This window comes from Spermophilus citellus (assembly GCF_964194105.1).
Source record: "Spermophilus citellus genome assembly, contig: SCAFFOLD_131, whole genome shotgun sequence".
Lineage (NCBI taxonomy): Eukaryota > Metazoa > Chordata > Mammalia > Rodentia > Sciuridae > Spermophilus > Spermophilus citellus.
Window position 1 is genome coordinate 474,349 of NW_027672905.1, and position 13,836 is coordinate 488,184.

General features: G+C 32.2%; 1 protein-coding gene across 1 annotated transcript in view; it reads right to left on the minus strand.

Moving 5' to 3' along the window:
• Positions 1 to 8,378: 8,378 nt before the first annotated feature.
• LOC308640393 (adenosine kinase-like) overlaps positions 8,379 to 13,836 on the minus strand; it is a gene marked incomplete at its 3' end in the record, with an annotated part of 129,073 nt that continues 123,615 nt past the window's right edge. The window contains exon 4 of the mRNA XM_081312320.1: positions 8,379 to 8,466. Coding sequence (XP_081168446.1) covers positions 8,379 to 8,466 — 88 coding nt within the window. The remainder of the gene's footprint in view (positions 8,467 to 13,836) is intronic.

The following is a 13,836-nucleotide window of genomic DNA, read 5'->3' on the forward strand; positions in this document are numbered from 1 at the left end:
AAATCTGTCGCATGGTTTTTGTGGGGCAGGGATTTGGGAGCAGCTTAGTGGCTTGGCATATCTCATTAACACAGCAAGCTTTGTGGCTTGGCATATCTCATTAACACAGCTAGCATGTTGGTGCTGCCTGTTGGTAAAAGGCTTTAGTTCCTCCCCATATAGACCACTTCATTAGGCAGACTGAAGGTCCTCATGACATAGCAGTTGACTTCATCATCATGAGTGTTTCAAAACAAAATACTGTGGAAGCAATGATGTCTTTAATGATCTAGCCTCAGAAACAGCAAACCATGATTGCCACACATTCTCCTTATTAAAATGAAGTCACTAAGTCTAAGCAACATTCAATATTCTCCACTTTTTAAAATAGAGGCATATCAAAAAACCTATTGGAGCTGGGGTTGTGGCTCAGTGGAGAGTGCTTGCTTAGCATGTGTGAGGCCCTGGGTTTAATCCTCTGCACCACATATACATAAATAAAAGATTGTGTCCATCTACAACTAAAAGGAAAAAAAACCCTATAGATGTGTTTGCAAATAACCAAGTATATATATTACATTTTAGAAAATATAAATAGAATAGTTTTATAATATTGAATCAAAAGATTCTGTGAATTCATAATTATGTGAAAGAGAAACTTTTATTAATAATCAAAAGGATTTTACTTTATAAAAGTATTTAAAATTTTTACTTTAAAAAAACAACACACACCTCAATCCAAGATGAAAATTTGTTGACATCTAAATCCAAAACATAGTCTGTGATTTTGAAAATCCAACCCGTAATATTGGGATTTCTAGAACAATGTGATTCTTTTACAATTTTAATAGAGAAACTTTAATTCAAGGATTATATAATTAAAAATATTTTGAAAAGTTATCTGGGAATCCTAATACAGGACTGTTTTGAAACTGGCTCTTTCTAATGCAATTTTTCAGTGGTATCACTGGTAAGTATTCTGAAAACTACTGATAAATTAAACCCCAACCTCTTTAATGATGATAATAATAATGAAATTAATCATATCATAAGGCTTGTTTCCATTACTTCACATATAATTACACAGAATTCATTTCTTTGCTTTATAGTATATAAAAGAGAACACTAAAGCAGAGTTAGACTAAGTAAACTTGCCTTATACACAGCAAGTAAGTTTGTCATGTACCTCTGAATACATGGTGCTGTGGTTTGGATATAAAGTGTCTCCTGAAAGCTCACCTATGAGACAATGTAGGAATGTTCAGAGGTGAAATGATTATGACAGCTGTGACCTAATTAGTGGATTACTCCATTTGATGGATTAATAATCTGAATGGATTAATGGCAGGGTGTGGCTAGACAAAGTAGGTCATTGGGGTCATGCCTTGGTGTTTATTGTACTGAAGCTCTCTCTGCTTTCTGGCTCTCAAGAACTGAGCAGATTTCTTCCATGATGGCCTTCCAAACATGATGTTCTGCTTCACCTAGGGCCCAGAGCTATGGCATCAATTGACCAAGGACTAAACCTCTGAAACCCTGAGCCAAAGTACATTTTTCCTCTAATTTGTTCTTGTTGGGTATACTTGTCACAACAAAGGAAAGCTGACTAACACATAAGGTTATGAAAATTAAGCAAACACACAGGAAGTATATTATACTTAGTCCATTTTTCTTGATTTGGAATATTACCTTTACATTTTCTTATGATTCTATTTGGTGGTTCTATAAAACTATATGACACAGACGTACTGTAAATGTTTATAATATAGTAATTAAAAACATGTATAAAATTTTAAGGAATCCCACAGACAGGGGGATGTGAGAATAAAGTATAAATGTGCAACAACTTTTTGAATATCATGCTTGATTATCTATAGAAGAATACAAAAACAAAGTTTGCTTCTTTACCTACTATACTGCCTTTCCAAAAGTCAGGCCTTTTCAACTCAGACGCTTTGTACATATCCCAAACCATTGCTACTATAAAACTAAAAATTTCAGCCCTTAGGAACCTAAATGAGATGGTTAAGAATTAGCAGTTCCCACCATGTGCCGGTGATACCATACCTGTAATACCAGAGGCTCAGGAGGCTGAGGCAGGAGGATCTGGAGTTCAAAGGCGGCCTCAGCAAAGGTAAGGCACTAAGCAACTGAGTGAGACCTCTTCTCTAACCAAAATACAAAACAGGGCTGGGGATGTGGCTCAGTGGTTGAGTTCCCCTGAGTTTAATCCCCATTATCTACCCCACTACAAAAAAAAAAAAAAAAAAAAAGAATTGACAGTTCCTTTAAAAACTTACAACTATGACTATGCTATTATTGACTATTCTACATTTAATACAACTTCCCTGAAGACAGGATTACATCTATAAATTCTGGAAAGGGAAAATGGACTTTAAAAAAATAACTCAATTATTCTACATACTTTCCATTATTTAAGGCATATGACATATTTATATAGATGCTTCAGAGATACTACTTTTCATTTTCTCAACAATTTTTATTACCTCACATATTTCAAATATTAGTCTTTATGTTAGCCTACTTGAAAAATATAATTTGATTTTGAATATGAGTAGATGACAATGTTAAATAAAAGCACAAAACCATAGTACTCAATAAATATGAAAAAATATTCTTAACAGAACTGGAAGGTAATCCAATCTATTTAATGAAATATGATATCACTGATCATATTTGTGTAAAAGATATACCATCTTAATAAAGGACTATATTATTATCTTATATAGTTAAATCTAAATTTATTTCGGCAAATCTCCAATTTCTAAAGTTCTCATACATTTTAACAGGTTTTTGTTACATGTTGTTAGATCACCTCTAGACACAAATAGTAAATGAGAAAGTTCTTTAATTTACCTACCCTTCACCTGCAACCTACCTGCTATTCCTACCAAGAAGTTTCTCAGTGGTCAACTAAGTATCTACCCACCCAACCATATTTCTTCCATATTTGAAATGGCTGCTGCATGGCTGCTGAAAACCTACTACTATGACTGGAGATTTTTGCGACATAGACAATTCTGCTTCATTATGGCATGGACAGTGATGATATGAAAACCATGACAAGGCTTACATACCACTATATGGTGGGTTGTAAATAGTTATATGGGAGAGCACCTCAGGCCAATTCTCCATTTTCTCTCATCAACATCTCTGTATAAACGCACACATATTAATCTTTAGGGCTAAACATACCCACAATTTAATTTCAAGATCAGAGAAAAGGTACCTCAGCCTAGCTCTGCCTATTTCACCTCTGCAATCATTTTAAATTCTAAACAAAAAATCAGGCCTTTTATTTCATAACAATAGAAGGATTAACTCAGAAATCAGGACTTTGCACATGATAGGAAACACTCCATTACTGAGGTATACCTCCAGTTCTAAACAGGAACATATTTTTAAAATTTTATCAATCATAAATCTGGAAAATACTTTCTCCAGAAAATGCCAATAATAAATGAGACTCCTGATTGCTAGAGGAGTAAATAATTAGAAAACAAAAAGTCAATCGCTCTAAATGGAGTGGATGGGAATCATGCCTCTGAAGAGGCAAGAAATGGGAACAAGAAATGGGGGGGAGGGGTGAGTGTTCTGAGCATTTGGCCATATGTAAATACAAATGCACAAGGAAGTCAACATTTTGGCTAACTTTCTCATAATAAAAGGCCAAGTGGGAGGCCAAGTTGTAGAATCTGCAAAGAAGTATCACATTCAGTCAGACAATCCATAATTCTAGATTGTAAAATCTGATAGTGTAGTACTATAGTACCCAGACTACAGCTATAAAAAATAAAGAACAATTTTCTAACATTTAAGACAAAAAGAACATTTTAACAGATGCACAATTCATTTACTAAAATAAGATTTTTACCATTAAGCTATTACATTCAAAAACCTAAAAATAAAGTTCTATTACAATAAAAATCTTGCTTTCAGAACTTTTTTCCATACTAGGAATTTTCTTCGCCAACGGAATCATAAGGAAGTTTAAAACTCTAAAATTATTGAGTATTATTATAAAACTTTCTTGGCCTGGATACTAACATAATGTGGTTTAATGAAGTACTCCAAACTATTATATCTTCAAAGTGATTTACAATTTCTAATTTATATAACATGTAATACTTCATTAAGTAAATTCAAAGCTTAATTTAACCCTGTAAAGTCATGAGTTAGTCTACTAAGTAATAAACCGAATCTTTTATTTTTGTAGGTATAAATATCTTATGAAAGGATATATTCAAAAAAGTGTAAACCTCTTGAATATCCACTTGTAAAAGGGAATAATTCATCAGCAACTGTATTTTACTTTACCACATCCAATACTTTGATAATAAAATTATTATTATGTTGCACCTATTACATTTGAGTCTAACAATTCTATAAGTTCCAACAATACATATGACACTGGTGGGGGTAACACTGAGATTACTAATTTTACAGAATAAAAGTAAATTTCTGGGTTTGGGGTACAACCCAATGGTAGAGCATTTGCCTAGCATATACAAGGTCCTAGATTCAATCCCCAGCTGTTAAAAAAACAAAACAAAACAAAAAATCACACACACACACACACACACACACACACACACACACACACATTCCAATCAACCAATAAATAGTTGAACAACGATGGACACCAGTTTTTCCAAGTCACTATCAAAAATAAAACAAAAAACAATCAACAACAACAACAACAACAACAAAAGCACAAAAAACACTAGCTAACCACATGAAATATTGAGGTGAATTAAAATTTTATTCAACTTTTCTTTTTGTTTTTAATATCTAAGGAACTATTTTGCTGGAAGGTTTTAGGTCCTAGTCCTTTACTTTCTATTTTTGAGATGATAGGTTTTGAGATAGTTGCAAAGAAAGGAATGCTTAGTATGTTTTATTGCTTTATATACATTATCCTCAAATTGCTGGAATTATAAAATTCAATTAATGAAAAATATTAGCCATATATATTTTTCATGATGTAATAAGAGCACCTAAAACTTACTGAGGTATTGTTATGTGTAAGTACGGGGTTAGATATACTGTTCATAATTATGATATTATATGAAGAACATACCATATTTAGTTAAGTACTGTTAAAAACACACAAATTTGAAACGAACCAAAATGATTGCTAGTGTAATCACTGGATGCCTAAGCATTGTTTGTAACACAGTCTTCTGGATTATCTGATTCTATGAAGTGTATATGGCTTTGATAAATCATTGAGCTATATTCTGAGCTGATAAATTGTTCATTTTTTAAAAAAAAAATTTTTAAAGTTGTAGATGTGGTGCTGAGGATCGAACCCAGTGCCTCACACATGCAAGGCAAGTGCTCTACTACTGAACTACAAACCCAGCCCAAATTGTTCATTATTAATAGCAATAGTTCTTCTCTACAGGCAATTTGAACAGTCAACTTTACCTAGTAGGACCCATGTTAATTAAAATAATTAATCTGAAATTTGGCTTTAACAGGCACCTCTATTTTTTAATGACAAAAAGGTTTTGACAAGACTCTGTGTTGCATCACCATCTGCCACATCCTGCTCTGATATTTATAAATACAGTTGTGCTATTGACATTTCTACAACTGCTCCAGGTGTAAGGCATTAGAACAGAGAATTCTCTTTGATCATTCCAGTGTCATTTCTTTTATACTCTAAGTAGTCTAGACTACTCCCACATTCCCACAGGTATGTCTCATAAAAAGTCTTTTAACCTCCAACTAGTTTCTCTAGGTGAAATAGATTGCAAAAGAGATGATCGGAAGTAATATATTTTTAAATACAAACCATACAGATTAACCCTTTTCAAAAAGAAAGGTCTGTGAACAGAAAAACAAAATTAGCTTTTTTATTTAAATCATTTTAGCTTCTAAATAGTATAACTCAGAAATGCTAAATGGTTCATGAAATAATAACTTTATAAGTTTTGATTCAGTATGTTTGTATTTTACTCAAATATAACTCCTTAAACTTATGTTCTACTTAATGTTTTTAGAAATTCATCACACATAGGGTTTCGGAAAGTGTTAAATTAATTCTGAAAACTGGTTCATTGCATTATATTTTACATCAAAATAACAATTAAAAGCATCCCCCTGAGATGTAGACTGTATGAAAACACAAACACACTGGCACTTGGGCAGTTTTCTCATAATTTAATTAAAGAGAAAACAAAAACATGGTTAAATTTTTACTAGAAGTTAAATATAAATATGGATATCTAACAGGGAAAACAGAAAGAAATTGGAAGATTAAAATGTCAAAGACTGGAACACAAGGTTAGGAATTACATGATAAAAATAAGAATCTGATATTTCAAAGAAACTAAGCTAAAATGTTTAATGTTTATGTGAAGAAAAATTCATACTCATTACTAAAGATTTTAAATATGTGATTAAGAAAGAAAATCTGTAATTAAGAATATAGAAAAATTTATTGGAATGAAGGGGATTTGCAAGAAACATGAACAAATTTAGGAGTTTCCAGGAATTTCTATCACAGAAAAGATAAAATTTTATTTTATCCAAAAATCTTTACTTAAATGAGAAAGAAAATTTTACTGTATTAGATGGCAGTTACTAAAAAAATGCTTATTTGCTATTTTGGAATAGTCATATAAATAATACAGCCTCAATTCTGTAAGAGGACAGGGAGAAAACAATTATTGATTTTCATGACTATTTGTTTATATTATAGTTAACAAAGAAGACAGCCAAAATATTTGATCAGATGTCCAAAACAGAACACAAAAATGATACTTTAAAAATGAAAGTGAAATCAATTTTGCAAGAAGCTTAAAAACAATTGAGTCCATATAACTTAAAACAATATAGAAATACCTCATATAAGTTGGACATTGGGCTTTTGAAAAATTCACTATCACATAATAACATAAATTTTCAAGAAACCAAAAGATATCTAAGCACCAAAGAAAACTGTTGACTACAGAAAGCACAAAAGAAACAGGACATTTACTGAAATTGCATTTTAAATGATGAATAGTTAACTCTGACCATCTCCAATTCTTCCCAAATTGAAGACAACTAAAAGTGGTTGAAAAGCAATACTTAAAATCTCCAACATGTAAAGATGTCAAAATTAAAGTTGTCTAAGGGTGAGAGAACTATCTTCAATAAGGAAAGCAAGATGAGGTTGTCACATAGAACACAAAGATTTTAATTCTGCTTCACTTAATTACCCAAAATGAAGACAAAGCAGAGTGTAATGGTGCACACCCCTGATCCCAGCAACTCAGAAGACTGAGGAAGAAGGATCACAAGTTCAAGACAACCTCAGCAACTTAGCAAGACCCTGTTTGGACTGAGGGATGCATTCAGTAGTAAAGTACCCCTGGGTGTTCAATCCCTAGTATTACCAAGATGGGATGCAGGTGGGGAATAAAGACCACATCTTCTTTTTTGACCTCTGGGCTCTAATGATTGGGAGTATACTGTAGTATAAAAGAGGGTAGTAAAGAAGTGATATTTTAAGTAACTGAAGTAGATCTGAGTTAAGAAAATGTATAGCTTCAGCTTGTGGTGAAAATATTTCAAACAGTACAGAAAATTTTTATGAATACCCATACCAGACCCCTCCAAAAAATACATGATAATAGTATATAATAAATACCAACGGAGCATATTTGTGGAGTAGACATCTTCAAAGAAATATCAAGGAAACAACCATCAAGCAAACCAACATGTATGTTCATTATGAGAAGAAATGAGAAAGAACAGAATAGTAAAAAAATATTTTAAAATACTTGCAAATTTGATTGAAAAGAATCTACACAATCAAGAAAATCCATTATTTACTCACCTTTTATTTAAAATTCGTATTTTTTAATATTTATTTTTAAAAATCAGATTATACTATACATCTTTATAGGATATTAACAATGAAATACTTCTTTTTAGCCAATAAAATAAGATACTTTTACCTGTGTTTCCTTTCCAATAGCAAATCTCCAAACTGACTAGAGCAATTAGATTATCCTTTGGTGTGTGGTAAACGATATAGTCAAAAGTAAGATCCACTTTGACTTGTAAAGTGGTAAAGACCTCCCTATTTGATGGCAATGACTATTAAATTCCTAATTCAGATGAATGAAACTATTCTATGGCAGTAAAATATAGACTGGAACAAATTTATGAGAAGTTCAGAATCATTTTGCATCTATTCTTTAATTTTTAAAATAATTAACCAACCCAGGACTGGAGCTATAGCTCAGTGGTAGAGCATTTGCCTAGCACATGTGAGGCACTAGGTTTGATCCTCAGCACACATATAAAAAGATAGATAGATAAAAGAAATGAAGGTATTATGTTCATTTACAACTAAATTTTTTTTTAAATAATAATAATAATTAACCAACCTGAGCCACTCTAATTGAATTCTGGGTAGAGCCACCAGCATGATATTCGACTTTGAATTTTTTTAACAGTTCATCAAACCTATGAGGAAAACACAGTATGAAAAAAAAATGTTAGCATATTTCAATGTCACAATGCGAAATTTTCTGATTAAAGTACATCAAAATAAAATTAGTGAAATTATGAATTATATATTAAAGAAATGAACTAAAGTCTCATGTGGCAAACAAGCTAAATTTCCATATTTAAGAAATATTCTTATAAATATACAAGTACAAGAATTTAAATATATAGAGTACTGTAATTAACCATTACATGAAACAGAAAGTAAAAATAAAATTCATAAACTGCCAAACAAAATGAGTCAAAATCAGATTCCACTCTCAGAAATACTTATAAATATACAGAAATCTCTTTCCTCATTCCACATTACTATGAGAATTTTCTATAGAAACCAAAATTTCACTAATTAATGCAACCCCTGGAATCATTGTAAGAGGCATAAAAATTAAAACCTTATACTTCAAGAGATGATGAAACATTTTGCTTCCTCTTCTATACATTTTACTAATGGTAAGAAAATTTGTGTGTGTGTGTGTGTGTGTGTGTGTGTGTGTGACAATTTGATTTTAAAAAACACACACACAAAATTAACCAAAGCATATCAGCCTTGCAAAGTAAGGAAAGATGCCACAAACAGACTGCAAATTTGAAAAATAACATATTCTAGTACAAAAAACAAACAAACAAACACAAAACCAAACCAAATACAATAATATTGAGGAAGTACTGCTAGGAGACACAACAAAGCAAGACAAAATACTTTAAATAAACACTCTATTTAGAAAACTAGGGTGGTTGCCCAACTACTTCCACCTTACTCAGAGGAGTAAAATTTAAGCATATCAATGTCTTGGTAAAGACCTCCCTATTTTGACAAGTATATAAATTCCAAGACTACCAACCTCTTTGCTCTTCATTTTTCTCCCTCCTTCCCTCTTTCTTTTCTTTCCACAGTTTTTAAAAAATATATTCACACACCATACAATTCATCCACCTAAAGTGTACACTCCAACATTACTACAGCCAACTTTATTTCTACTTATTTACTTGGTACCAGGGACTGAATCTAGGGGTGCTTAACTCTTGAGTCACATCCCATCCCTTTTTCATTTTGAGACAGGATCTTGCTACATTGCTTAGGGCCTAGCTAAGTTGCTAAGGTTGGCTTTGAAATTGCTATCCTCCTGCCTCAACCTCCCCAGCTGTTGGGATTATAGGCGTGCACCACTGCACCTGGTACCACAACCAACTTTAGAACAAAACATAAAACTTTTCTATATAAAAGCAAAAGCAAAACCAAACAAAAATTTAACTGTAATAAAAAGAGAATGTTTAAAAACAAAAAAGGTTATTTTACCAAGTTAAGTGCTCACACAACAGAGAAATAAAAATATTAAGTCTCATATAAATGGACAAATGAACAATAAACAAAAGAAAAAAATGATACACTAATGTTGAAAACTAATGAACCCTTCTTGCTAGCAACTGAAGGCATACACATGTCTACACAACAAATTAGCTGAGTATATAAATTATAATACTCAGCACTCATGGATATCAAGAGCCAGAAAAGAAAATGTCTATTTCATATTATTGTAAAATTCTATTGGTTGGGAGACTCTACCTCATGAAAGTAATCCAAATCATAAAAGATACTATACAAAAGTATGCTAAAGTTGCTTGTCTTATCATAATATGTAATAAAGTAAGACCAAAAACAATATAAATGTAATATTATTGTTTACATGTTTCACTATTAAAGGAAAGAATTATAACATATTACAAATATATGAATAGTATAGAGTGAATGAATATACTAAAAATGTACTAAAGAAGCAAATAAAGATAAAGTCAAAATAACACAAAATGTAAACATCTGTAATTTATGAAAAGTAAAATATAAGGCCCTTGTATTTACTGTTCAATGACATTATCAAAATGTAAAAATGTATTCAATGTGATTAGTATTTTTTCTTTAAAATTCATTGAAATTATAAGAAAGGATAGAATATTAACATGCATATAGCATTTTTATTATAAGCCTTTTCCCTTTTGTGCTTTCTATAATTCGATAATGCTTATATTCATATTTTAATGAAAATAGTTTAACTGCAGAGCACTTTTAAATAAAATTTAATGTTACTGAAAAATAATTCAGAATTTTTAAGGACTGAACTTAAATAAATAAATAAATAAATAAACCGTACCTTTCTAAATGAATTTTAATACTTATTATGACATTATATAAGAGAATTTAAATTCTAAGTAATGCTTTCCAATATCATATAAAATATCACCAAATACTTCATATACAAGCATTTCTGAACATTATAACAGATCTGCTTTTCTTTTAAGAACAGTAGAAGTAAGTAGAGAAACTCTCAAGATAAATGACCAGTGACTAACTTGGTAGTCAAAGGTATAAACAATACTACTTTAGTATTAAATCTCTTGAGATACTATACCATTTTAGAGTTATTTCATATACAAGAAAAGGTATCAAATGAAATGATCCAATGTGGAGATTTAAAATCTGCTTAACAAAGACAGCACTGACTTCTGGTAAAAAAGTAAGAAAAGTTTGCTCATGCTGAGGATGTAGCTCAATAGTACACAGCTTGATAAGCATATATTAGGTCCTGGGTTTAATCCTCAGCACTGTAAAAATAATAATATTGCTGGGTCATTGGTATGCTACTGGAAGCAGCAAAGACTTTGCTACTTGTAGAATACCTGGACAGTGATGAAATGACCAAAGTAAACACAGGCAACCTAATATAATCCATCACTTATAAGAAAGTCTTTTGGCACTGAAATCAAGGCATAAGTATTAACAGAAATAAATGTAGGGTGGCACATTACAAAACATTCACTTTTTCAAAAGCAATAATTATTATACTAACTATAACACAGAAGATTAGAGGAAGGCGACTGAACAATTTAATGGAAGAAATATGTCACAGTGAAAAAAATGCAACTTGTTTTAGTCGTGATTAAAATACACTAGTCATACCACACAAGGTGGTACATGACTGTTAATCCCAGCAACTCAAGAGGCTGGGGCAAGAGGATCTCAAGTTCAAGGCCAGCCTCAGCAACTTAGCGAATCCCTAAGCAACTGAGATCCTGTCTCAAAAAAGAAAATGGACTGAAAATATAGCTCAGTGGTAAAGCACCCTGGGTTCAATCTCCAGTACTGCAAATAAATAAATTAATTAAATATACTGGTCATTTTGTAAGACTTTATAAAATTACAATACAGAACAAGCAGTAAAGGGTTTTCAAATTGTTTTAAGTTGGATAACACACACAAGCACAAAATAAAACAACATATTCACTGTGGAATGCATATTCAACTTAGAAAAGTTAGTACTCAAGAATGAAGAAATGTCTAGCACAGAAAAATAAAGAAAACCAGGAGGGTAAAAGTAAGAACAAAAAACATTTTGGGGGGAGATGTTAATATAACTATATAAATGCACTATAAATAAAGAAAAACACAAGATCCTTTACTCCATTGACTGGGATCCATGAATGAAAAAGTACATCTTACCTGTAATTTGAGGATTAAGTATGGTAGGTAGAATTATAAAATTAAAAGAAATTAGGTTGAAATTGGGGGCATTTTGACTAATTATTATTTTTTTGTTTTTTTTTATTTTGAGTAATTATTATTCACTGGAAATTAATATAAAAATCCACTCACTAATATGCTTCATTTTTAACCCTAAATCACCAGAACAATGATGTTAGTTGTCTACACAAATGGCAAAGTCACATATTGTATTTTAAAAATACAAACTTTTTCTTTTCTGAAATTCCTTTAAAAACCACAAATGACAAAGTTAATATTTTTCACATTACAAAAAATTAATTCTGAGCAAGTCTGAGAAACTAAGCTCATCCTTTATATGTCGTAGTAAGACTAGTCACAATTTTTGGTATAAAACCATGGCTTCTAATTTGTGACTTAATTGATCAATTATTTCAAAAATTTCTATTATAGAAAGATTTTTATATTTGTTAAAAATATTAATTTCTAAAAGGGTATATTCATGCAGAACATAGAAACAACTCTGAAAACTCAATAAAAAATTAATCTAAAAAAAGAATAGGTTAGAAGAGTAACTAAAATTTTACCAAAGAAAAAATACAGATGGCAAATACCATTTGGGGGAAGTGCAGGAGATCAAATCCTGGGCCATGGATATGGTAGTCTGTGGTCGTTCTGGTTACTGGTGTGGTCAATCGGTCACTTGGCTACCTCAGTTGCTGAGGGTAGAGACATGGAGTCAACACACAGACACCAGGGGCTGATGAGAAGCTGGCTGGTGACAACTGCAGTTGACGTCCAGCAGTCTGTTTAAATTTGGAATGCATACAACAGTTATAGGGTTTGTGTGGGACATGCCTGTCAATCATACATAAGCAAGATAATATCCATAAGCCAATCATCTTATGCCTAATGTAACCGCACTATGAGGAAGCTCTAAATATTGCTGTCGTGGTGGAAAGCAGTCTGGAAGGGTCTTTGTCCTTAGGGGAGGGGGTCTTCTGAGTCAGGGGTTTCATGCGCTGAAGCTCCTGATTATCTGTTTCCTGGCCTGGTAGTCTGGCAACACTAACCACAAGTGCTGAGGATTGGTTTCACTAAAGGCTCACTAGAGCAGAGCAACCTTCCTGCAGGTGTTCCTGTCAGGCCTGAAGGAGCATAGATTTTTCAAGCACTTGGAGTTGCTCGTAGCTGCTAGCTGTAAACCAAAAGTTATTCCAACAGTAGTCAGGTGCTAGAGGATTGTGGTGGTTTAGGGATGAGGTATCCCCGAAAAGCTCATGTGTGAAGCAATGCTAGAATGTTTACAGGTGAAACAACTGGACTGTGAAAGACTTAACCTAATCAGTGCAAGAATCCACTTGAATGAAATGAGATGTAACTGTTTGCAGGCAGGTTGTGGCTGGAGGAGGTAGGTCACTGGGGGCGTGGCTTTGGGGTTTACATTTTGTCCCAAATGAATAGAACACTTTCTGTTTCCTGGTGCCATGTCCTAAGCTCCTTTCCTCTACCACACTCTTCTTTCATGATGTTCTCCCTCAGCTGGGGCCCAGAGCAAATGACCTCTAAAACCAAAGCCCCAAATATTTTTTTGCATGCAAGTGTTTTTTGACAGGTCTTTTGGTCATAGTATGGAAAAGCTGACTAAAACTAAAAAAAAAAAAAACAAAAAAACAAAAAAAAACAAAAACAAAACTGAGCTATGTCCCCAACCCTAAGTATAGATCTCATTATCATTAGTCATTAAAAAATCTAAATTAAAATTATAATGAGATACATCTGTTGAAAGGCTGTTTTAAAAGGTGACAATATTAAGTAGTGAAAATACTAAAATG